General features: G+C 46.2%; 1 protein-coding gene across 5 annotated transcripts in view; it reads left to right on the forward strand.

The window, feature by feature from the left end:
* The window catches only part of GLIS3 (GLIS family zinc finger 3), a 448,764-nt gene that overhangs the window by 376,940 nt on the left and 48,398 nt on the right, over window positions 1–23,426 (forward strand). For all 5 annotated transcript variants that reach the window (XM_045468649.1, XM_045468646.1, XM_045468645.1 and 2 more), the window contains 2 exons: window positions 3,581–3,725; window positions 22,936–23,083. In XM_045468649.1, the coding sequence (XP_045324605.1) occupies window positions 3,581–3,725; window positions 22,936–23,083 (293 nt within the window). The remainder of the gene's footprint in view (window positions 1–3,580; window positions 3,726–22,935; window positions 23,084–23,426) is intronic.

A 23,426-nucleotide genomic window follows, 5' to 3' on the forward strand; every position in this document is an offset into this window, starting at 1 on the left:
ATTGCTTGTTACGTGGTCTCAAGGGAGACATAATAAGCAGCTGTCACGTGAGGCACGGGTCTTAAAGACAATTCGGTTTTTTAGGATTCCTTATTTCTACAATTCATTTCCTCTTCCCTTAAACAGAAAGGTCTCAGCTCCACTCATCAGGATTCGTAGAGACCAGTGGTTTTGAAAGCCTGGTCCCTAGACCAACAGCGTCATCACCACCTGGGAACTTGTTGTAAATGTACCCCAGACCTAATAAGTGAACAGCTCTATGGTGGGGCCTACAGGTGGTTCTCACGCACGCCCAGATTGGAGAACCATAGTTAGACATCATCCCTCATTGGAGAATCTCTTTCTATCTTCTTTACGTTCCTAGCAACTAAGAAGATGCTGAAATATACACTGTGTAATTTGTCTTATATAAATAGTTGGGTTTCTTACTCCGAATAGAAAACTTTTATATAGAGTGACAGCCCTCCCAGGAGCTCGTGCTATACCTCCCTGCCTCGCCCATTAGATAATCCCTGGACTAGAGAACGTTTAAGAGACTTAAATAATCCAGAAGGGAGAGAATAATACTAACCTTACATGTCGTTGCTGTGTTTCTATGCATGTGGTCTTCCTTTGGAAATTACACATAAGTTCCTCAAGGCTTGTTCAATTTAAGAAGCACTTTCTAGAACCATGCCTAATCCCAGAGAAAACCAAATTAACTCTCCCCACAAAGTCATGTGGAATCACACTCTTAGCAACTATGAGTACGTGTTGAAGCTAAGGAAGAGTTGCCTGCCTTTGACTCTGGGAGTGTCCATGGCCATGAAATTTTTTGGAAAGACCGAATTGGTAGCGATAACTACAAAACCCTAGAGTAATAGAAAGCAGAGAGATGTTCATGTCTGTGCTTCATAGAACATGTGGGCCCCAGATCACGTTGTAATGATGAAACGTAAATTAAAAGTGATCACCAGAACTCGTTCGAAGCCTGGATTTTTTTCCAGTTTTTCTTACGCAGCATGTGTTAGGTTAGTACCAAAATAACAAACATACCTTCCAAAAGCCCTAAGAGGGTTAGCCACTAATTCAGACGGTCTTGGTCAGAGATTCCAATGTGGCAAAGCTGAGGAAATTATAATGCAATTACGTCTCGTTCACTACATGTGTTAAATGCTCTTTCTCTGTACTCAGGGTCACCATGCCATTTGTATATTCTTGGACTAAGACCTGGACATATGTTTGTCTCTTTATGAAGCTTGCTGAGGTCCAAGGAATGCTGAAGTTACTGCCTAGCGACTTACTGATGTTTCGTGTGCGTGTCTGGTTTTCTTTCTGATCAGAGTAGTAGTTAACCAGCTCTCCAGATGAAAAAGGCCCAGTTTGTAGCATTTGCCAATTTCCATGGTGTAAATATTCTCAACCTGACCAAGTTCAAGCTCGAAGTTTGACATCATTGCCTGGACGGTTTGGGAAAGATACACACGAACAGCTCTCTTAGATGGGTGCAAGCCAGTTCTAACTCATCATCGGAATGTAGAAAACTTGGAAAGCGGAGGAAAGGATTAAACAAACAAACAAAACAGAGGAGGGGCGCCTGTGTGGCTCAGTCAGTTAAACTTTATTATTTATTTAGTTATTTTTGAGAGAGAGAGAGAGTACAAGCAGGGGAGGGGCAGAGAGAGAGAGAGAGAGAGAGAGAGAGAGAGAGAGGGAGACACAGAATCTGAAGCAGGCTCTAGGCTCTGAGCTATCAGCACAGAGCCCACAGCGGGGCTTGAACTCACGAATGGCAAGATCATGATCTGAGCCAGTCAGACGCTTAACCGACTGAGCCACCCAGGCACCCCGGTAGTTCTCCTTTTTTAAACGTTTTCTTCCTATCAAGGGCTGCGCAGTGAGGCAATCTCTGTGTGCTTCCTGCCCCACTCATTAGGTAATTTCTGGACTAGAGAATGTTTAAGAGCCTTAAATGATCTGGAAGGCCCTTTCCTGCTGTAGTAAACATATTCCATCTCTCCCCACTTATGTCCCTGGTTCTGTCTTGTTTCCCTTCTCCAAGACCCAAGCTGGTGCCGCTCCGGTCTCACTCTTCTCTGATGATCGAGGCACCCCAGGGCCGGTGGGTTCTTCCCTGACGTATCTTCAGGGCTCAGTCCTTCCCCCTTTCCCAGGCTCCTTTCCAGAGCCCTCTCCAAGAGGCTGTCTACCTAAGGTCGCTGTCCTTCCTATCCACAGTCTCCCTTCTCTGCATATTGGTCTTCCCCACCAGCAGTGCCCCCTGACATCATGGATTTTCCGGGTTCACTCTCGAGGAGAAGCTCCATACCAGTATTCCCAGAGCCTAGAGGAGCAGCTGACACTCGATAAATACTTGTTGGCTGAGTTAGTGTACTTCAACCCTAGATCTGAAGGTTTAGTTCTGTCTTGATAAAGGCAAAATGAATTCATATGCTCTCTTTAAACACGGAAGATGCTATTCTCAGTATATGTAACAAATATAGTTCTGTATTTTTAAGGTTTTATGTCTTTATAGAAGCAGAGGTTTGTATTTTTCCTGTAGCTAAACTTCTCGTTGTGATTTTCCCCATTCAAATTACACTCCCAGAATTCTTTTTCATAAAGAGATCAGATCATTTTTCACTTATTCTTTAGTCTTAGATATTTTGCCTTTATTTAAAAAAAATTTTTTTAATGTTTATTTTTGAGAGCGAGAGACAGAGCATGAGCATGGGAAGGGCAGAGAAAGGGAGACACAGAATTCAAAGCAGGCTCCAGGCTCTGAACTGTCAGCACAGAGCCCCACATGGGGCTCAAACTCACAAACTGTGAGATCATGACCTGAGCCGAAGTCAGAGGCTTAATCGACTGAGCCACCCAGGCATCCCTGCCTTTTTTTTTTTAAACATATAACTCTTTAATATGTAAAGAAGTATTTTGCTATTATGATTAAATGAAGATCTAAATTGTGGTGCCTTATTTGTGTGTGTGTGTGTGTGTGTGTGTGTGTGTGTGTGTGTACGCGTGCATGTGCAACTGACTGTTGGGTTTTTATTGCTGCTAATGATGTTAGTTTTCCTTTGAACCGTGCTCCATAATATTTTAAAATTTAACCTACATATTTTCTTCTCATGTAAAATCTGTAGGCACCAAATTTCAATGGGCGTTTCTCATTTATCTCTGAGATATTTTCTTGGTCATACCTCTTTATTTTAAAAGCACCTTCCAATCTGGACCAAATATACTTGAGTCTGTATTTGTTATCACTACAAGTTCTGATAAGATACAGACCAAATAAACGGAAATATAATTGGAAGCCGGGTTCCCAGAAGTAGAAACACATCAAAGACCGAAGTCAAATCTGCCTCTAAGCTGCGTACTTTTCCGGAATCACCTGCCAGGTGTGATCAGCCCTGGAGAAGTCACCATCCTATTGACTCTCTGTTAAGCCCAATGGCTGACCCACAGTTGTTGCTATTTAATAAATATATGTGTGCTGAATTGCATCGCATCGAACCTTAGTGCACGATGCCTTTGCAGGGAAGTGTTCCTAGGAACGGCTTTCCTTTCTCATCCGTCTTCTCTTTTCTCCTTCTCCTAGTTGCGGTCCAGCACAGAGCTACATCCCGACCTGCTCACGGATTGCCTCACCGTGCAGCCCCTGCCCTCGGCCACTTCCCCGCGAGATGCCGCTGCTGACAGTGCGGTGGGACGCTCCCCGGGGCCCGGGCCTGACCTCTATCCAGGTAACGAGGACCGGCCGAGGCCACGGCCACTGTCTTCCCCCAGGCCCTTCCCTCTGGTTGAAGGGAATGCTCACATGAGAAAAATTCTCCTAAGATCATCTGTATTTTGCCTTATCCAGGGGCTCCACGTTGCCCCCCACCCCTGCTCCCCATCTGATTCCTGAGCTGAGCTGGCAGCAGGCTTTTTTTTCTCATAAAGAAACACAGTAAAATAATGCATTAGCTCTTTTAGTTCTGGACATCTGCCAAAAGTCCAGGGCACCCAGCTCTCCCAGGTATCTTAAATTTATTAACTTGACTCAGACCCAAAGGAAAAGTGCCCCCCCCACCCCCGGTTTTAAGCAAGTAACAGGCTGCATGTGGATTTCTTAATGGAACAGTTATTGTCATCTTTGCATTTCAAAAGGAAGCCCCAGGTCTCTAAGAAGAATTTCACATCAGTAAGCCGCCCTTTAAGAATGGTTTGTGGACCACTGGGATGTGGGGGGTGGGGGGGGGGTGAGACGGCCCTCCCAGCCTGGCGTCCTTCTGCCTGGGTTTGAATGGTAGCTGACTCCATATTTGGAAACTTTCATCTACGTAAGGAAAAATAAGAAAGGATTAATATGCAATAAGGAAGTTATTTGTTTCCGTTTACTTTGTTCGCCTGGATTTTTGTGCATTTTCCACTCTCTGTAATGATGATGTACCTGTGCAAACGAATTGGTTGCCATCCCTCACACATGGAAAGCCCTTGCTGTCATGCTATGAATATGAAAGCGAAAGTTCCCCCAGTCCCACCTTCCAGACAATGGGGATTTTCTATTATCTGTGGATCACAAGTCCCACAGCCACCCCCATCTGATTCTGGAGCCAGGCTTTGGCAGAAAACTGTTTTTTTTTTTTTCTTTTTAAAAGTACTCATAAGCCATAAAGAATTAAGAACTTACTGATGCATGACTGTAGGATAGGAAAAGCCATGTTTGTAGGACTTTTTCTTAACTGGATAGTTCTCAGTTGATCCAAATTCAGGGCAAAGGGTGTTACGCAAATACTTGGAGAGGGTCCGTCATCAGGACATTCTTAATGTTGTCCCATTGTTGGTGGCCCTTTATCAGCTGCTCTGGGTACTTTCTCTTAGAGAAAACAAAGCCTCTGCTATTTGAGACCCTAGGAGATCTGAGGGGCAGACCCAGTCTTACAGACATTTCGGCTACAGGTACATAGAAACACATGAAATACACCAGAGTACAGTGTTATCAACTCATATAAATATTTTGTGTTAGATATATACATGAGAAAGCGTGACTCGTTTTTGTTTGCACATATGTCTGTTTGATTTGCCAAATATTTGATATAGGAACATTTATTCTAGCACATGAAATTAGCAACCAGTTTATGACAGGCTACATAGCAATTCCTAGTCCCTCAGTCCATAAATCCATGACCTTCGTAAAGACCTGGGACCCCATAGTTAAGAGTGGAAGCCAACCAGAATCAATTGAAAAGCGGGCCCAACATCCACTATGGAGAGTTGATGGTAATGGGCTAGTCTCACTGCATTTAACTTGGAAATGGGTTTGGGAAGCCATGATATCTCTATCTTTGGAAAACAATAGTACCTTTGCCCTGTGTGGCATCTAGGATATGGCTCACTTCCCAAACAGAGGAGGCACGTTTGTCTTGATGTGTGTTTTGTATGTCTGGGAGTGTGGTTAAAGTTTTTTTTTTTTTTTAAGATTTGTGTTGAACCAGCTTCGTCGCTCCAGACAGATTTCCTTTTTTTTTTTTTTTTTTTTTCTTCCTCCTGACACTTTTCCATGTGTGGTCTTCAAAACGATTATGAGCTCCCAGCTTTGAGCCTCCAGCCGTGGCCGGGCAAGCTTCCGTGATGGGCATAGGAACCCGAGCTGCCATAGTATCAACAGAGCATCTTCTGTTGACTTGAATTTTCTGTGACTCTGGAGACGTTTGGAACAGGCAGGTGACCATCCGGCTTGAACTGTGTTCTTGGAATTTTGCCCCTGGAGTTAGTGCACTGCCGTGAAAGTTTATGCCCCCTCCTTCTCCCTTCATGCCTGTGTCCCTCCGGTCCTACTTTACTTCCTTTGTTCTTGCTCTTTTGAAAAATTGATGAAGTCTTCTGTTTTGCTGAATACACAGCAAACCCAGAGCAGAACAAAGCAGGAGGGAAAACCACACAAGGAAAATGTTAAACCTCCCTGAAAAAAAGTGCTAGAAATGCACGTGTCAGGAGTGCATGTTCCTACCAGTTTCAAACCTGTACTACAGATCTGTGGAAAGAAGCCAAACAGTGAAAAATGCCAAAGGAAACTGAAGCTGTTCATCAATTTGTTTAGCGTAAACTCCTAAGTGTTAAGGGAATTTGACAAAGCTAAAGACTTGGCTAAATGGTGAAAGCCCTCGGAGCCCTTCCTTTTACGTTCTGTTACACAAAGTCGAGGAAATATTTGTTTAATGATTGTTAAGCACTTACAATTCCAAGTGCTAGTAAAGTGATGTATCAGAAAAATACTTTGAGGGAAACCTGTTGAATACGTATGGATGTAGGACCAGAGGCAGTTCAGCAGTGAGCACCAGGATTTTCTAGAAGCCACAAGACTGAGGACTCAGTTTGCAGAAGTCATGATTTGGAAATGGACCTTTGTACTGGCTTAGTAAACAACCATCTGTGAGATTCCGAGAGAGGGATGGTTTGCAGAGCACTAAGAACAGGAAAGGTGGCAGTTCTCACACCTGCAAATCTTACAAGTCTCCTAACATGTTGGCTTCCCTTATTGAGACAGCGTTTCCAGAGAATGTGATTGGAAAGGATTTCCAGAAAAGGCTTTTATTTCCGTGGAAGGAAATAGCGTTCCAGGTTCAAGCAGCCAAAATATCGCTTGAGTTCACGCTGCGGACTACTTTCAATTGAGGTGTTTACTTGCCTACTATCCTGAAAATCCCGGGGTCCCTAGACCCGATCCTGAGCCAACCTGAGAGCAATCTTGTGACCTAATGGGAAGGCCGGGACAGTGATGAGCAATTCTCAAGGATGGCTCCCTCACCTCCTCTGCCCTGTTGTTCAGAAGTTCTGTGCCCTAGATATCTAGATAATGCTTCAGGCTAGCCTATAAATTTAGGTAATTTAGCTGATAATCTGAGGGAGAAGTATTTCACAGCCAGTAGATCAAGGGGTGACTGCCACTTCCAAGGCTTAATGCCTGTGAAGAAAGTCTCGTCAGCTTCCTCAATGAACTCATGAAGCAGAGGAATGCACGAATGACGAGTCTGCAGCACCATGGACAGCCTGGACCACTGCCTGCTCTTGGTTGAGAGTCTGTTCACTAACAAAGCATGCTGTATGGCGGGTGATCTGTACCATAGGTGGTCACCAAGCTTATGGCTCCTTCCAGATCGAAACTGTACTACAGATTCAATAAAACGTGGTCTTTGCCGATGGCCTGAGCCATAAAGACACCGTAGAGGCCAGTGTGGTTGAGGTGTTTGAGTCCCATGGAAATCACCCATCGAGTGAGGAACTGATGCACCTAGAACAAGGAAATATGCAAGAATGGTGGGATTTTATTGGTGCCACTAATACTGAGATATAAAATGATCATGTTTTAGAATTTGCAAGTTCTTTTGAATTTTTAAAATTTTGAATGCAACGTTAGATTTTTCAGGAGGATATAGAAGTGCGATGCTCAGATATTATAGGGAATTATTGAAGGAAAAATAGGCTTATTTTAGGGCAGGAATTTTGAAGTCATATATTGTCATTCCCTTCCCCTCACCCTTCTTATGGGGAAATGAAGCCTTCCCGCTCACAATATCACCACATTTTGTAATAAATAGCACCATATGAAATCCATGCGGGATTTAACATACTTCATGAAATGGTTAATGTTGCATTATAATGTAATTTTGTGGTATATGTTTTAATACCTTTTCTGTGTTCTTAGGTTGAATATATTTGCTATCTCAGGACAGCTTACAGAATTGTAGGGGCTAGAAATATTTTTATAGGAAAGTGCCTCGTACCGTCTACTCTCAAAAAGTGGTTGTTAACTTAGGGACTTTATTAGAAGTTCTAAATTGACACACGAATTTCCCAATGGGTTAAACTTTACAGAATTGCAAAGATCAAATAACATGATCTAAATAAAAGCAGGCATAGAGCATTATAAAAAAGGCAATAGATATTGCTTGCACGATCTTCAAAAGCAGTGATTTGCTTAGAATTCACCAGAGGTGAAAAAGGGACAGAACGACTTGGACCCAGCAGTGGACAGAAGGAGGTGGACACTGGGGTTACAGAAGTGATTTAAAGGGAAACGTTTGGCAATGTCTTTTCCGCGTCTCTTCTGACATTGCCTTGAACTGCTCGTCAAACTCTTGTATTGTTCTTAACATCCCACACATCTGCGGTTTATCTACCAAGTTGGATTGGAAAATCCGTAACGGTAGGAGCAAGCCTCGCTCTTCTCCGTTGCAGGCAATGACAGCATTAACCTGTAGATTTCACCTTCCCTGGCCCTGAGCCAGTCTGTTTGTGTGCATTAGGTCACCTGGAAGACCCGTGAAAATACAGATTTCTGAGCCCCACCCCCAGAATTTCCGTTTCAGTAGCTCTGAGCTAGTCCCAAGAATTTGAATTTCTGCTGGGGATTTTTAACCAACTCCCAGGCGACACTGGGTCCTGCTTGTCCAGGAACAACGCTTCGAAAACTATTGCTCTGGATCATGAAATGTGGGAGTGTTATAGCAGAATATAATCTCAGTTTTGACTGGTGGGAGTTACAATAAGAATTGCCCATCATTAACTAAATGGAGAGAACCTTTCGCAGTGTCTAGACAGATAGTATACCAAATTACCACGAGGTACAGTTGGAAATATCTTACAGTCTTATATATCAGTATTATATATCTTATATGTCAGTAAAGGTGAAACTTTAAAAAATAATAATCTTAAAATGTACGCATGAAAACCATGTGATGGAAATCTGTCCACAAAAGACAGTTTAACATATAGGTGATATGCCATATATTTGCAATGATAAATAGAATAATGCTTCTCTGGAACTTATGATTAAATGCTTACAAAGATAATACAACTGAATCAAATAGTGAAAAAAAAATTGCCCCATAGTATACATTTCTGTTTCTCATTAAGGAAAATCTATCAGTAGATATTAAGCTCGTCTCCCCCCACCCCCACCACTGTTACAATGGCATTACTCATATTTTGATTAAGAGTGAGATCTTGTAACCGCTCAACTGAAGAAAATTAAAATTCTGATTCCCAGCCAGCACAGGGCACATTTGTATGTATGCAGGCTAATGTTAATGACTTTATATGTTTGCAAGCTGCTTAATTTGGTGCTTCCGTTTTCCATATCCACTTACTCCCTTGTATTGATGTTAGTTTTTCACGCAAGATTAAGCTGAATTATTCAGTTTTATAATACGTACAGGTTTTTGCTGTAAAATTATTTTTTGTGGATGAGCAAAAATAATTCCACACCTCGTGGAGGAAAGGGAAGTCGTGACGCTGGGTTGGTTGTGGCTTTATCCCCATCGAACAAAGTCTTGGTTGTCTTTATGCTACTATTTCTTCTTTTCTCATTCCATGTTATTTTGCTGGCATTCAAATGGGTGTGAGAAGGAAAGGTTGTGTTTACTTCGAAGTGTACCCACAAATAGGTCTTAGGAGACGGATGCAGAGGGCAAGACGGAGAATTCAGGATAGAATTCCTGGAATGAGGAACTCATTAGCTTTGCAGTGAGGAAGGCTTGGGCCCAACTCCCGGGTCTGAAGTCCTGACCTTCTGCTTCGAATGAACCTTCCGAGGAAACAGAGGAATGGGTAGACCTGTCTCTTTCCCGTGAAGAATAAAGAAAAAAGGAAAGTGGGCCTTTTCCGGGTGCTTGTAGTCGCAGTGAGAGTTCATTTCTTTACACTTGTCTTAGCCCTGAAAATAAACGTGAATAGCATAAAACTCAAAAGTGAAGGACATTACTGAATCAGCTTGGACATTATTTGCCATGTTTTACTGTTAACAAAAGAAGAAAACATGTTGCAGGCACTGCATAAAGAGAGTAGTTGTGGAAACGACTCGTTCCGGGTGACCAACAGCCGTGTCTCGGAAGACTGGCTTTTATTGTATCTTCCTTAATACTGTCAGAGAATGATCTGCCCCACTCAGGCGCCCTGGCCATGACTCACACCGTCAAGGCCGCCTTAACAGCCCGCCTTGACTTCTCAGAAGTTTCAGCTTCCTCCTTAGCCTCTTAACTCAGTTTTCCCACTACATTTCAAGGCTGTGCTAGCTTCATTCACGCTCATGACACCATTTCTAGTGGCTACCTTGGCCTCAACCTCTTCCAACTCCAGCCCAGGTCTCTGTGAATTTAGCTGCTCCCGTCTTGGCTTCTGCTCTGTCCAGCAGCTCTGTTAACGCCCACTCACACCCTAAGAAGTCGAGTTTTACAATCTTCCCTGCAACCTTTCCCTGGGGATTCCATGAAAGTCCTGCTTCTGCCTTTGGGGAGGGGCTGTTGGTTCACTATTCAAGGGAAAAGGGGAAAGGCTGTCGTCAGCACGCATAGGAGCTTGCTCCTCAGACTGGCCCACAGGGATGCTTGTCACATTTTTCTGAGACAGGGATGCACCTCATGAAAAATGTCATGTGTCAGCTGCCCCTGAAGACGTTCTGATTGGTAAGGTAGCGATCTAAGGTCCATAGTTCTGAAGTAGTAAGGCAGTTTGGGGTCATATTTATCTGTACAAATGTAAGGATGGGCAATACTGAGTATCTATTCTTTTTTCTTTTTAAAGTTCATTTATTTCTTTTGAGAGATAGAGTGCGATCAGGGGTTGGGGCCGAGAGAGAGAGGGAGAGAGAGAGAGAGAGAGAGCATCCCGAGCAGTCTTGATGCTGTCAGTGCAGATCCCGATGCGGGGCTCGAACTCATGAACCATGAGATCATGACCTGAGATGAAATCAGGAATCAAACGCTTAACCAACTAAGCCACCCAGGCACCCCTAGTATCTCTTTTCTTAAGTCATATCATTGGCCACGTTTTTTTTTTTTTTTTTTAATATACCTCTGATCATCTATGTAGTCAATCTGTGCTCAAATAGAACACTTACAAGTGGGCATGTTACTTCTCCAATTCAAATTTACTTCTCTCTTCCTGAGGTCAGTTGATGGATTAAATGACAGAGCTCTTGTAATAGTACTTAGCACATGGCACGTGTTCAGCGTCTATTAGTAATTTTTGTTGTTGCTTTTATCCAGATCCGAGGACAGTATATGTTACAGTTCTGTCAAGCAGATAGGGAAAAGGTGCCAGAAATTACCCGTCAGTCCCATTTAAGAAACAGGGAAAATATGGAAGCCTGAACAGATTGGGAATTTGATCGGCATATTGAGTAGATGAAAAGAAAACTGAAATACGGTTCTTCATATTTTTATTTGTTCGGCACTTCACATAACATTTTATGAGTTAAGGAAATGCACTGTAGGTCTCTAAAGAAAAGCCAGTTGGAATCAGAAGCCCATCACTTGGGCGGCAGTGCCTCTGAAATCACACTGTCAAAATTGTGTCTTGATAAGTATTGATTGTTTTAATTCAAACGTAGTATGTTTTCTGTTTGTGTTTGTGTTTTAGAGGTAGTGTGGTCTGGCAGGAAGAACGCGGAGCTAGATGTGAGCTCCAATCCTGGCTTTCCTCTCTGGGGAGGTTACTTCTCCTCTTCTCTAAATCGGTGGTAAGAATAGTGGCTCCTTAGGACTGAAACAGGCATTAAGGGAGAACGCATGTAAGAGTTCGTTATGCTCTCTGTAGCTGGCATATGTTCCTTTCTCTTTTCCGTCCTCTTTGCTTAAACACTTAGAGAATGACCCCTAGACTGAGCCCATGTCTGTGATGGAGACCAGAACCCCTCCTCTCCATTCCTCATAGTCCTGGGTACCACCACCTGAAGTTCAGAAATCGCTGTCCTAAGATAAAGTGTTCCTTTTGAGAAGAATTCAAGTCAAGGTGAGGACTTAGAACTCCCATATTTTGAGACGTGTTTTCAGATCTTTATATGTTTTTTTAACGTTTGTTTATTTTGGAGGGACAGAGACAGAGCACGAGTGGGGAAGGGGCAGAGAGAGAGGGAGACGCAGAATCCAAAACAGGCCCCAGGCCCTGAGCTGTCAGCACAGAGCCCGAGGTGGGGCTCGAACTCATGAGCCGTGAGATCATGACCTGAGCCGAAGTCAGACGCTTAACCGACTGAGCCACCCAGGCGCCCCTGACTTAGACTTCTTTGGTGGTTGTTGCTATGAAGAGTGGAAGTACGCACGGGCTGGTCATACAGAGTCCCAGGGCGCTGGGTTGAGAAGCAAACTTACTCAGCAGTGGGTTGGTGAGGGTGGGGTAGATGGCAGAAGGAAGAAGCGGGATTGATGGCCTCAATCAGTGCAGTTTTACACCATCATTGTGTCAGCCTTGCTGAGGCATAGCCTTGGTCCTTCCTGATCCTGTTTTGTAAATAGACTCTCCAGGCCGTGCAATTTATCTCAAAATAGACCCTAAGGTGTCTAGAAAACTATTCTTGACTATTTGCTTCCCTCAAATTTGGTTTCCATATTTCAAAAATAGTTCCACAGTCTTTTCATGATGGTTCTTAGGAGTTAGCATGCAACAGATAATTTCTCATACCACGGGCCATATATGGCCCGCCTGCCTCCTGTTTTTGCATGGCCTGAGAGCTAAGGATGTTTTTAAGGTTTTTAAATGTAAAATGTAAAAAAGACTCTTGGCTCTTAGGTGAGAATAGTTGCTCACAGAATTGAGGACATTGCCTGTTGCTAGCAGTGCCTGCAATATTTAGTCTCTGGCCCTTTACACAACAGGTTTGCCAAATTCTGCTTTCCGCTTATATCTGGGACCTTCGTCAATGACTGACTGAAATCAAAGAAGCTTGTGGCTTCCATATGTCTGATCACATTTTGTCTTAAAAGTCTGCCAGTACACATAGGTTTTTTGATCACCATAGTATTTTCGATTTAGCAAATACCTGAGTAGTCTTCCAGCCCCTGGGTTTGCAGAGATTCGCGTAAGACCCAATATTTAAAACAGGTCACACAGCAGAGCTCTTTCATTTGAAGGTATCCATACCACTTGTGCTGCCTGTTACCCAGCGCTCCTGTCCTCCCCCAGATAGTCTGCGGAAGCCCAAAGGTAGGGGCTCCACAATGGAGTTACTACTGTTAAAGTCTTCCCATGGTAAGCAGCTATCTGCAGAGACAACCTTGGGCCATGGTGGGAATTAAGCCCTCAGTAATGTGGCCACCGCTTAGGAAGAGGCTGCCAGAAGACAGGCAGGACTCAGTTCTGGTTATGGTGACCCCAGGGCTGACAAGGATATCACAGAGAGCTGTCACAGTTAAACTCCACTAAGGTCTGTTTTTCCTAAAAAGAGAAGAGGCTTAAACCCTCAAATATCAAGGAGTGTGTTTTCTAAGATTCGGGCCTCTTGTAGACTAACACATTGATGCCCAGGAGAAAAGGAAAATTGTGAAAGACTAAGCTTAGGAAGCATGCCTACTTCCTCCAAATACACTTTCTAACTAACAATAAGGATGCTGGAAATTCATATAACCCGAGACTGAACACTCCATTCAACAGGTAGGGAAAAGCTTTTAAGTTCCTTAAGAAAGGTTATAAATGGGCATAATTCCTGGTAACATGTCAGTGACTTATCAGAGTCTGTCTACACTGAGAGTAATCTAGGAGGTGATACTGGGCACCTGAAGAAGAAGTGAGAAAATCGTCCACTTTGTGGGCAAAGTATAGAAAAGGAGGAAAGGGGGTTCTTTGGCTTCTCTGGAGTCCTAACAAAACCATATTCCTCTTCTGTGCATTTTTGCCCAGGGCCAGTGGTCATTGCAAACCGTGGTTCCTAAATTCCCCAAAAGGGCTGTTGTGACTCCATTTTACCGAGCGGTCTCTTGGGAGAGCTCAGGGTTGGTAACTAGCCCTTGCGTTGGCCAGAAGAAAATTGCGTTACAAATTGGATTGGCTGTATGTGCTCCGTATCTGTTTCCAAGAAGCCTTGTCTGTGAAATGATTTTAGAAACCGCATGGAAGTGGAGTGGGCGGGGTTGTCTTGGTAGCATCTAAAAGGGAGGAGACCTCTTTTGGGGTCAACAAGGTACAGGTAGGAGGCAACTAAGGGGTAAGTAATGAGGAGCCAGAGAACCGAGTATTTTTTTTCACTAACATGGGTTTTTGGGGCCAGATCGGACTTTATTCCAAAAACGGAGATGAGGGCCATTCCTGTAAGAGCTTCCAAGAATGGTTCTCCATACCAGCACCATCTTTCTCCTTTCTGACTGCTCTCCTCCTCTCTTCAAAACGGGGGATGGCGTAACACATAGTGGCAGTACCGAATTTCTCCCAGGGTACTCCTTGTTCACATTATCTTCCTGACTTGCTGTGTAACTGACTCTCTGTGAGTGAGTAAGTGGGTTGGGAGGTGAAAGGAAGAACGATAAGGTATGAGATTTGAGGTTGGATAAGTCCTTCGTGGTCTGGAAAGACCCAAGAGGGGCTGCCTGAAATGTTGGTCCCAGAGAAGTTGAGAGAGGTGCCAGGAGACGCCATTTCACTTGTAACAAAACGGCTTTGTTCTGAAAGGCACATGTTTCAGGAGCTTTTCCGACATGCAGTTAATTACACCTGGTATTTCGGGACGTTTGATGGTAACCTTTGGCATCTGCCTGGATGACTTCAGCCATTATCTTCTGGTCGTATCGCAGCGTCTTCCAGAAGGGCATGTAAGCATAAGTCCTCTTCCAAATACTAATAACCTCTTCCCTGGCTGTAAATCCAGCTGCATGATGTGGAAATGTAATTGGGCAGCCTACACAGAAGTTTGGAGCTCATGTGGGAATATCTATTTGTAAGAGAACCTGAATATTCATGTAACTGTCCAGACATCAATAAATTCTCATTTTACCTTATTTATTTCTGCTCCCCAGTGAACAGCAGCGCTCTTAAGCTCAAAGTTAATAGGCATGTTCTTCAGAGATGTACCCTCTCTTACCTTAATGGAACGTCTTTCTAACACATTTGTTCATCGGTTGCCAGGTAGCTCTCCCATCAGGTGACACGAGTGTGTTTTCTTTGTCTTAGTGCACAGGTGACAGTTACCATTGTTTGCCATCAATTAGCTTGGGGTAGCATGTCAAGGATGTACGGATGGTGTCATTTTAGTCTGACAGCCACCTGAGCCGGTTGAGAAAGGATTGTTTCATTATCCTCTTATCAGTACTGCTGGATAATGATACTCCACACTGCAAAGAGGGAGGGGAGAGAAAAGACAGGCAAGAAAGAATAGATTTTTAGGGATTGGCAATATTAAAATTATTCATGCCTCCAGGAGGAGAGAAAGATTACAGAGATGGCTGCGTGAACCCATAAGAAGCTCTGCTTTCCTAATGCGGCTGGAATGTGGAAGGAAGCCGCTCGCCCGCCCCGGGGGGGGGGGGGGGGGAGGGTGTCGGGGAGGGAGAATGCTCAGCAAAGCTGGGAGGGGAGAGAAAAAGGCCCCCGCTAGTCATGGGCCACACAGGCAAGGAGCCACCGCGGCATCTCTGCCATTTTCCAGCTGACAGGCCCTTTTCCTTGCTGGAAAATTCTCCCTGGTTCGTGAACTCGGGTCATGAGAGCAATTAAATCATTCCATGGCGAAATGCAAACAACCACAGAAGGTATGGGGGCCCAGGTTTTCACTGTTGGGGAGCGAAGCTCCAGTCACCCCCCAGCGGTAGTGGTTTTCTCCAGAAAGACTGAAGGGAAGTGTTTTTCGAATCCTGAAAATTAACCACGGCCGCGTCTTTATGCGCTTGGAGAAACAAATAAAAAGCACTGGAAATGTAAAAATACTTGCAGATACACTAAGCTTCAGAGAGGGCTGGTTGTGTTGACATTCTAGTAACAGCCCGTTCTCACTCCTTAACGAAGCGAAGAGCAGTCATGCATGAAAATGACTTTGTTGTCTTTAAACTGAACCGCATTAGGGGTTGTAACTCACAGGTGTGCCTTACCCCCTGTAAAATAAAGGACAGCATTTTAACCCTGTGGGGGTTCTTCTGCAGACCCCGAAGACTTTACAGCACTTGCGATAGAAAAATTGAACAGAAAACGCTTATTAGTAGAAAGTATGATGTATATACACTCTTTTGTGTTTTCAAATGACTCGAGGCCACAGTTTATATGCATCTTTAAGTAAGAGGCCACACCGGATTGGAGATTTACCATTTGCGGGGCACCACACGCCTTTGTTCCCCACCCCCCCCCCCCACACCAGCCTATTGATAAGAATCATTATAATAACAAAGATAACCAAAGAATAATGACAGTGGTTTATTGGGTAGTTAAACACAGTCCAGGCTCTGTGCTAAGTGTTTTTAGTCATACTGTGACATAGTCTCCTTATTTAAGATGAAGAAACTGAGCTGAGCTTGAGTGACTTGCCCAAGACCCATTGCTAGGAATTGGTAAAGCTTAGATTCAAAGCCGAGTCCGTCTGACTCCCGCTGTGCCTGCTTTGTTCTCTTAAGAACCACTCTGATACTGTCTGTCTTGAGTGCCCAACTTCTAGGGAGGCCAAAGGAGTTAACATTTCCATTACAGTTCAACAGTTTCCTCAATCCTTCCCAGGTTCAAATTTCTTCTGGGGGATGTGGGGGCATGGATGGGGGAGGCAGACACAGGGTTGACCTCAGCATTCCCATTCGTATGGGAATCGAATTCTTTTTTTTTTTTTAATGTTTATTTTTGAGACAGAGAGAGACAGAGCACGAATGGGGGAGGGTCAGAGAGAGGGAGACACAGGATCAGAAGCAGGCTCCGGGCTCTGAGCGGTCAGCACAGAGCCCGACACGGGGCTCAAACTCACCGACCACAAGATCATGACCTGAGCCGAAGTTGGCCACTTAACCGACTGAGCCACCCAGGTGCCCCTCGAATTCTTTTTTAATATCTCTGTGAAAGCCAACTCAGCCTGGTTTCATTGCTTAGCGGAGCCCTCTGTGCTCGGACCTGGAAATACTGCTGTGGAGATGGGTGGTGAGCCCACACCTCCTCCAGGGCACCGGCTACCAAGCATTAACTGTCACGTCTCAGGGTTACGGCGTCACTCAAGCACTCACTGTAAGCGAGTTCACAGTCTGTGGGTGACACCAGTTCCCCCTTTCCTACGAGAGTAGGCCCGCTACAGAGAACAACGCAGTGGCTTTTTAAGCAGTCGCAAATGACTCCAAATGCACATTTACCACAAGAGCTCAGACTCAACGGATCTGCACGGCAAATCCGCTTTTGTGCGTGACTCACGGAGGTGGTGGCCTCTCAGCCTACCACACTGTGGCCACTTGTGGGAACAGGTGCATATATCTCATTGCTCACGAATAACCCCTCCCTGCCCGCCTTCGTTCCCACCAGTAGATCAATACACCCCTGACAGGCATCTGAAATCTTTATTTGGGAAAAAGCACATTTCCTACCAGCTGTTTGTTTTCCAAACCAAATAATTTACTTAACTTGTCACCTCCGTTAATTTTCAGAGCTGGAAAATTTCTCTTGGCCGTGCTGAGGTCACTCCGGTGCTCTCAGCATGGGCGGAAGCAGAAGAGGGAGGACCCCTCTTGCGTTGTAACCAGCATTTTGGTGGCTGAAGCCGGCCGGGTGCATTGTGCGTGGGAGGGAAGAACGCCTAGTGACTCCAGTCTTTGCAAATGGAGTGCGCGGGAGTTCTGAGACAGGATCAACACTCTTAGGCATGTGATCTGAGATCTGTGTTCCTAGGTTTGAATTCAGCCCCGTGACCTAGACCGGGTATCCTAGTCAGGAACCCAGTAAGGCCTCAAGTTCCTCATCAGTAAACCAGGGAGGGGTTTGCAAAGTACTCAGTAAATGTTAACTTGGCTCTGAGGTGTAGGGCAGCGGGACGACGAAATGCAGCTGAGATGTGGTCTGGCACCTAATACTCCAAGTGCACTCCCCAGATCAGCCTCAGCAGGCACTCTGGGAGTTTGGTCAAGGTTCAGAACCTTAGCCCTCCCTGCATCCAAGACCTGGTGAATCTGAATCGACATTCAACCCTGGATGAATGGTTTGTAAGGTGAAGCTTGAAAAGTAGGGCTCTGACCGCCCACACGGCTTCGAACAGGACTATGCCCTCCAGTCGGCTATTTTCAATACACCTCAGCCCGACAAGGGAGGTCTTCCTCCCTGCCCTCTAAAATGACGAAAACATAGTCACCAAGCAAGGCCCATGGTAGCCTTCTGTGGCATTGGGAAGAGGGCCTGAGATGAGTTGGCCTCATTTCGGGAACACTCCTTGCCTGCCTCCATTCGCACAGGACAGCTAACGTATCCCCGAGGGTGCCCTGTCTGTACCCATAGAGATACAGATTAATTGTTTTCATGTGGATGGAGAGAGGGCTGTTGATTAACCCAGATTAACCTGAGCTAGTTAGAGGCTCTAGCCTAGAATGCCCTGCTCCCAGTAGCTGGTGAGATCACATCTGGGGACCACACGTGTCAACCCGTGCTGCTCTGTTAGCGCGCTAAAGCCCAACTGAGTTACTTACCTGCGCCCCCCTCTACAGGAGACAGGTGCGGAGACTTCAGTAAGCTCTGCTCCAGAGAGAAAGCCCAGAGGAGCAGGGAGGCTAGCTCCTGGGTCCTCCTCTGAGGGCTCACAGACTTCATCTCAACACCAGGCTTTTATTTCCTCGGGGACTCCACCATCTCTTAATCACAAAAGCAATAAGAATTTCCAATATGTTCCTCCGCCATGCCTAATCACCTGTTCCGGCTGTCAGTCACCAGCATGTCTGGAGAGTCCCCTAAAAGCTCTCTTCCAGCCTTGAAAGCAGCATTAACCCCCGTGGTGACACGGGGCAATGAAGGCCACCCCCGTGGGCAGCCTGCATGCACCAGCTGATTGGATCACAACAATTTTGTTAATATTGCTCTAGATTCTAGAGGGATCACTTCCCTTCCTTACACTCTGATCGATAGTTGTGTGCCCCATTGGCTGAGTTCGAAAAATCATTTTGAGTGTGTATGGAAGGAAATGTTTCCTTTTGTAAACAACCTTACTATTGCGCTCTCACATGGAGATTTTCTTCTGGAGGTTAAAAAGTCACTTGGCAAAACGTGTCGCGTTGGGCATTATGTGTGAAGTCAGCAGATATTCAGCTTCAAACATTAAGAGAGACCGGCACCTGCCTCGGGTGGAGTAGGGGCTGGAAAATTGGGAAGGAAGGGAGGGAGGGAGGAAGGAAGGGAGGGAGGGAGGAAGGAAGGGAGGGAGGGAGAGAGGAAGGAAGGCAGGAGGAAGGGAGGGAGGAATGAATGAAGGAGGGAGGGAGGAATGAACAAAGGAGGGAGGAAGGAAGGAAGAAAGGAAGGAGGAAGGAGGGAAGGAAGGAAGGAAGGAAGGAAGGAAGGAAGGAAGGAAGGAAGGAAGGAAAGAAGGAAAGAAGTTCTTAGACTATGCTAATATAGAAGCCTGGACATATGACCGACAGAGCTGGAAATTCCTAGAAGTCAGTATAAGTAGGAGAGATACTACCTGTGCCACAGTGGCGATTACTGAGAAATGTGGATCTCTGGTAGAGGCCAAGGGCAATCCTACCAAAGTCACAGTTATCTCATTCCAGAGTTTTGTCCATTTTATCAGAAGGGTGCGTGACATGGGGCTGGGTGAATGTTGCTAAGCCATGTTGTTTGTACTTCCTCTAAGTCTGTGGTCATTACAGTGGTCACGGGAAGCATCCACAAGCAGCAGTCTTGCCCGGGACTACACCCAAAGGGCTCTGTGGAGACACTGGACTAGAAGCTTCTACTAGGTTCCCTACCTCACCGGGAGAGATTTTGTCCCGTACTTCTCATCCCATCTGTTAGGCAACGGAGACAAGTCACAGGCTTCGGTTTGCTCACAGGGGATTTCTTACAACCAACATAAGAAACTGTTCTGTATACTTTATAAATTCAGACTTCAAATCGAACCCTAAAGCACCCCTCTTTGTTATTCTCGTGGGGTCCCCAGCCAGAGGGTCCCTGCCTGTCTCAGTGCCATTCACCAGGGTTAGCAGCGGAAGAAAGGGCTATCCATACGTGTTTGACTGCTGGCCGGTCAACACAGCCTCCGCACAGCAGGAGAGCAGGTTTCTGAGTCTTCTGCCCTGTCTTGTGGACCTCTCACACCCCAGCACATAGCCTCCACCACTTATTCCTACTGGCAGACGCTGCTGTGGAAACCATTTGCACCAGGTAGATCTTAGAAGCACCTCCCCTCAACTGTACCCTGTGTCTCTGGCCTTCTGCCCACAGGCTTCTCGGATGCCCTGCTCTTGGGTATCTGGGAGAGCTTTAGCCACTCTGGAATATGTGCCTACTTGGAGATACGAGAGAAGCCACGCCCGAGAGCAATCTATGACCAGCGATCAACAGGATTGGGCGGGTACATGTTTCTTTCTGTTCCTGTCCTGCTCCTTGAGCCCGAGAAGGACTCCATTGACATTGAGTTTGTGTTCGTATCTGTTTAGTCAAACAAGCATGAATGGTACTGTTGGAGATAGCTGGCCTCAAGGCCACCTTGTTCCCTAGTGTGTCCCAGGACCTGGCTCAGTGCGGCCACACATATATACTCCATACGTACCTGTGGAACGATTGGCCGCAGAGAGAGGAATCAGAGGAACATAGGTAACTGCATTCAGAGCAAAAGTATTAAAATAGGTAGAGGATATTATAGTCAAAAGCGCAGTGGCACAAGTTGCTGTGGTATATTTGAGGCCGGGCCAGTTGTCTGATTTGGCCAGAGCATAGGGCACATCATGGGACCAAAGGGAAGACCGTGCATTAAGGCGCTTTGCACACCACTTGATGATCTCTTCTAGCGGCCCTCAGCATTTGGGTAGCACTGATGTATAGAGACCTCTTCCCCTCGCTTAACTGCAGCCTCCTCAAGGTTAGGGACCCACATATAGTAGAATGGCTAGCATATAGTAGGCACGTAGGAAAAAATAATGGTTGGAGGATGGACGGGTGGATAGACGGATGGATGGAGGAATGGCGAGACGGTTGGTCCTGGCTATTAGTTGAAGGAGAGGCCCTAACCGGACCTAACTTTCGGTGTGTGGCAGGCTGCAAACCATACTGAATTTCCCAACCTCTTTGATCGCAGCTAATGCAAAAACGTAGCTGATTCGGCTGACGTAGACCTCTGGGAAGCACCACGTTTTTCTGTTTGCCGTAGAGTAGAGCATAGAGTGTGCGTACCAAGAGACCCTGTTGCCCATGGGGTTGGAAGCAGCAGGGGCCCTGCTTCCCTTGTGAGGAACACATACATACAGGAACACCTCCAGGGGATCGTAAGCGGTGGGCGCGTTCAGCAACTGCAGCAGAATAAATAGGAGAGCTCATGTTTCTACGCTAAGGCAGGAAAAAAATTAGCTGTGCTTCCACAGTGTCTCTGTGACCTCTTATTATTCCATTAGTTTTTGGAATAGTATATAAAACACCAAGCTCCGTGCTGACAAACACCAGCATTGAAACCGTTGCCACAGTCACTCCAAACAGCCTTCTCCCCTGGGTAAAATCATTATTTGGAATACAAGCAGAATTGCGGTTGCCCGAGTGAGCTGAGCACAAATGAGAGTAGTGATTCATAAGGTGACTCTAGCGAGTTTGCAAACGTGCAACTTTTCTGGAGGCTGACGCACCGTGAGTGCCTTTTTGAGCTACTAAGCACTTTCTAGTCTCACCACCTCTTCAGACTTGGGGGGCTGTGGAGGCAGCAGTTTTCTGAGGACAAGAGTTAACCTGACACAGTGCTGACTTTCCAGAAATAAACCCTTCCCATCAGATCACACCCTTGTCAGTAGCTTTTGAGCAGGAAGATGGTAATTCTGCTTCTTCACATGTTCCTTTAAGTGCTTGAACTCTCATTCCATTGGGTTAAGCTTTGGGGGGCGGGGTCATCTGGGGTATTAATTCTAACCTGAAGAGGTTGGAGAAAAGTGGTACTGGTCTAAAAGTATCGCTCCCTGAACTTTTAAACCCTCAAATCTCTTTGATTATGTGGCTGCTTCTTCTTAATCCTGAACCTGATTTCTTTTATTATTTTTTTTTTAGATCCATTTATTCTTTGACATCAGTGGAGTAAGTTCAAAAAGAGCAGAGATGGGTAGAAAGCTCAGCATCGCTTTGTATAGAGAAGGAAGTTGAAGAGAGTCAGAGTAATGATGCTGGGTTGATTGCAGCATAATGAGATGTCTGCTGCGTAGGTCCCAGACACTGAGAGCCTCTCTGATAGCGATAGACTCTCAAAGTGACAAGCCCCGTCTCTTTTGTGACATTGTACCAATTAGCTGATCTAAACGGGCACGTATTTAAGTTTGAGGTCATGTACACTTCTCAGAGGCCAGGCTGCCCCTATGAATGAGGCCGCAACTCAGTCTCTGTGTCGTAATAGGGCAACAGTGGCGGGGAAGCCAGAGCTGTGTCTGAGGCCCCTTTTCGTGTTTTGTGGTGCCGGGCATGGGCTCATCACTGGTGGGGACCAAGTGTGTCCATCCACCACACCAGCAGGGAGATGCCCGGGGTCAGTCAGTCTCCGGGGTTAAGAGGGTAGCAGATCCTGCCCTGGGGCTACGATCAGGACAAGATATTCTATTACCCCTGATTCAGCAGGGACACAAGAGAGAGCCAGGCTGACCCACAGAGGCTCGCGGCAGCCTTGAGAAGAGGCAGATGGCCTGTGTCCTGCCCCTTGTGGGTCAGCACACCAAGCGTTCTGTCCCCTGTCGTCCCCTGTGACTGAAAAGTGCTCGTACAGCGACCTTGTTGCAGATGCAGACATTAGAGGATCGACCGACTTTATGGTGCCCACACTGGGAGCTGGCGGGAGGGCAGGGCACCGCTCAGGAGGCGAACCATGAACTTCAGGGGAGTTGCTCACGCGCTCCCCGGGCAGCAGGAAGGGCTCACCCGCCGGGGAGCCTGTTCCACCATGAAAACAGAAGCCGTGTAGACCCAGTGAGCCAGGAACTGTCCCCTTAATGCCACCGAGAGGAGAGCGAGCCCCTAAAACACTCGCGGTCAGCCTTCGGGGCTAAACACGCGCCGTCTGATGCTTGTTCTCCTTGATTGCAGCCTCCGTCTTCTCCAGCAGTCACTCGAGCCGAAGCGGAGCCCCGCACACTGTCGGTCACCCTTCTCCGGGACACAGCGTGCAGGGGAGCCCCCACCACCCCGCCCCCCAGCTACCCCCGCTCGCGGCCGTGGACGCGGGAGCCGACAGGTAAGGCCAGCCGGCTCTCTTCTAGTAGGTGTCGCCGCTGAAGTACGCCGCGCGGAGAAGCGCCATGACAGTTGCTGAATTTTGTTGATCATCCATCGGTGGTGGGTTGAGTCCTCCAGAGGGGACATGTCAAGAGTACACGTGCAAAAAGCACGTGGACCAAATAGCTCATTACCTGTCGTCTTTTCCGCGGGGGGAAAAATGAGAAGGCACTGAAGTGTCCGACGCTGGGAAAATGCATCCGAATTTCCGCCTCTCACACTGTCCTCAGTCTGTTTGGGGGGCTCCTCTTTAAGGCAGTGTCCCCACAGGCTGGAAAGCCTTCCAGGTGCAAGACGGTGCC

The sequence above is a fragment of the Leopardus geoffroyi genome, chromosome D4 (assembly GCF_018350155.1).
Source record: "Leopardus geoffroyi isolate Oge1 chromosome D4, O.geoffroyi_Oge1_pat1.0, whole genome shotgun sequence".
NCBI lineage: Eukaryota > Metazoa > Chordata > Mammalia > Carnivora > Felidae > Leopardus > Leopardus geoffroyi.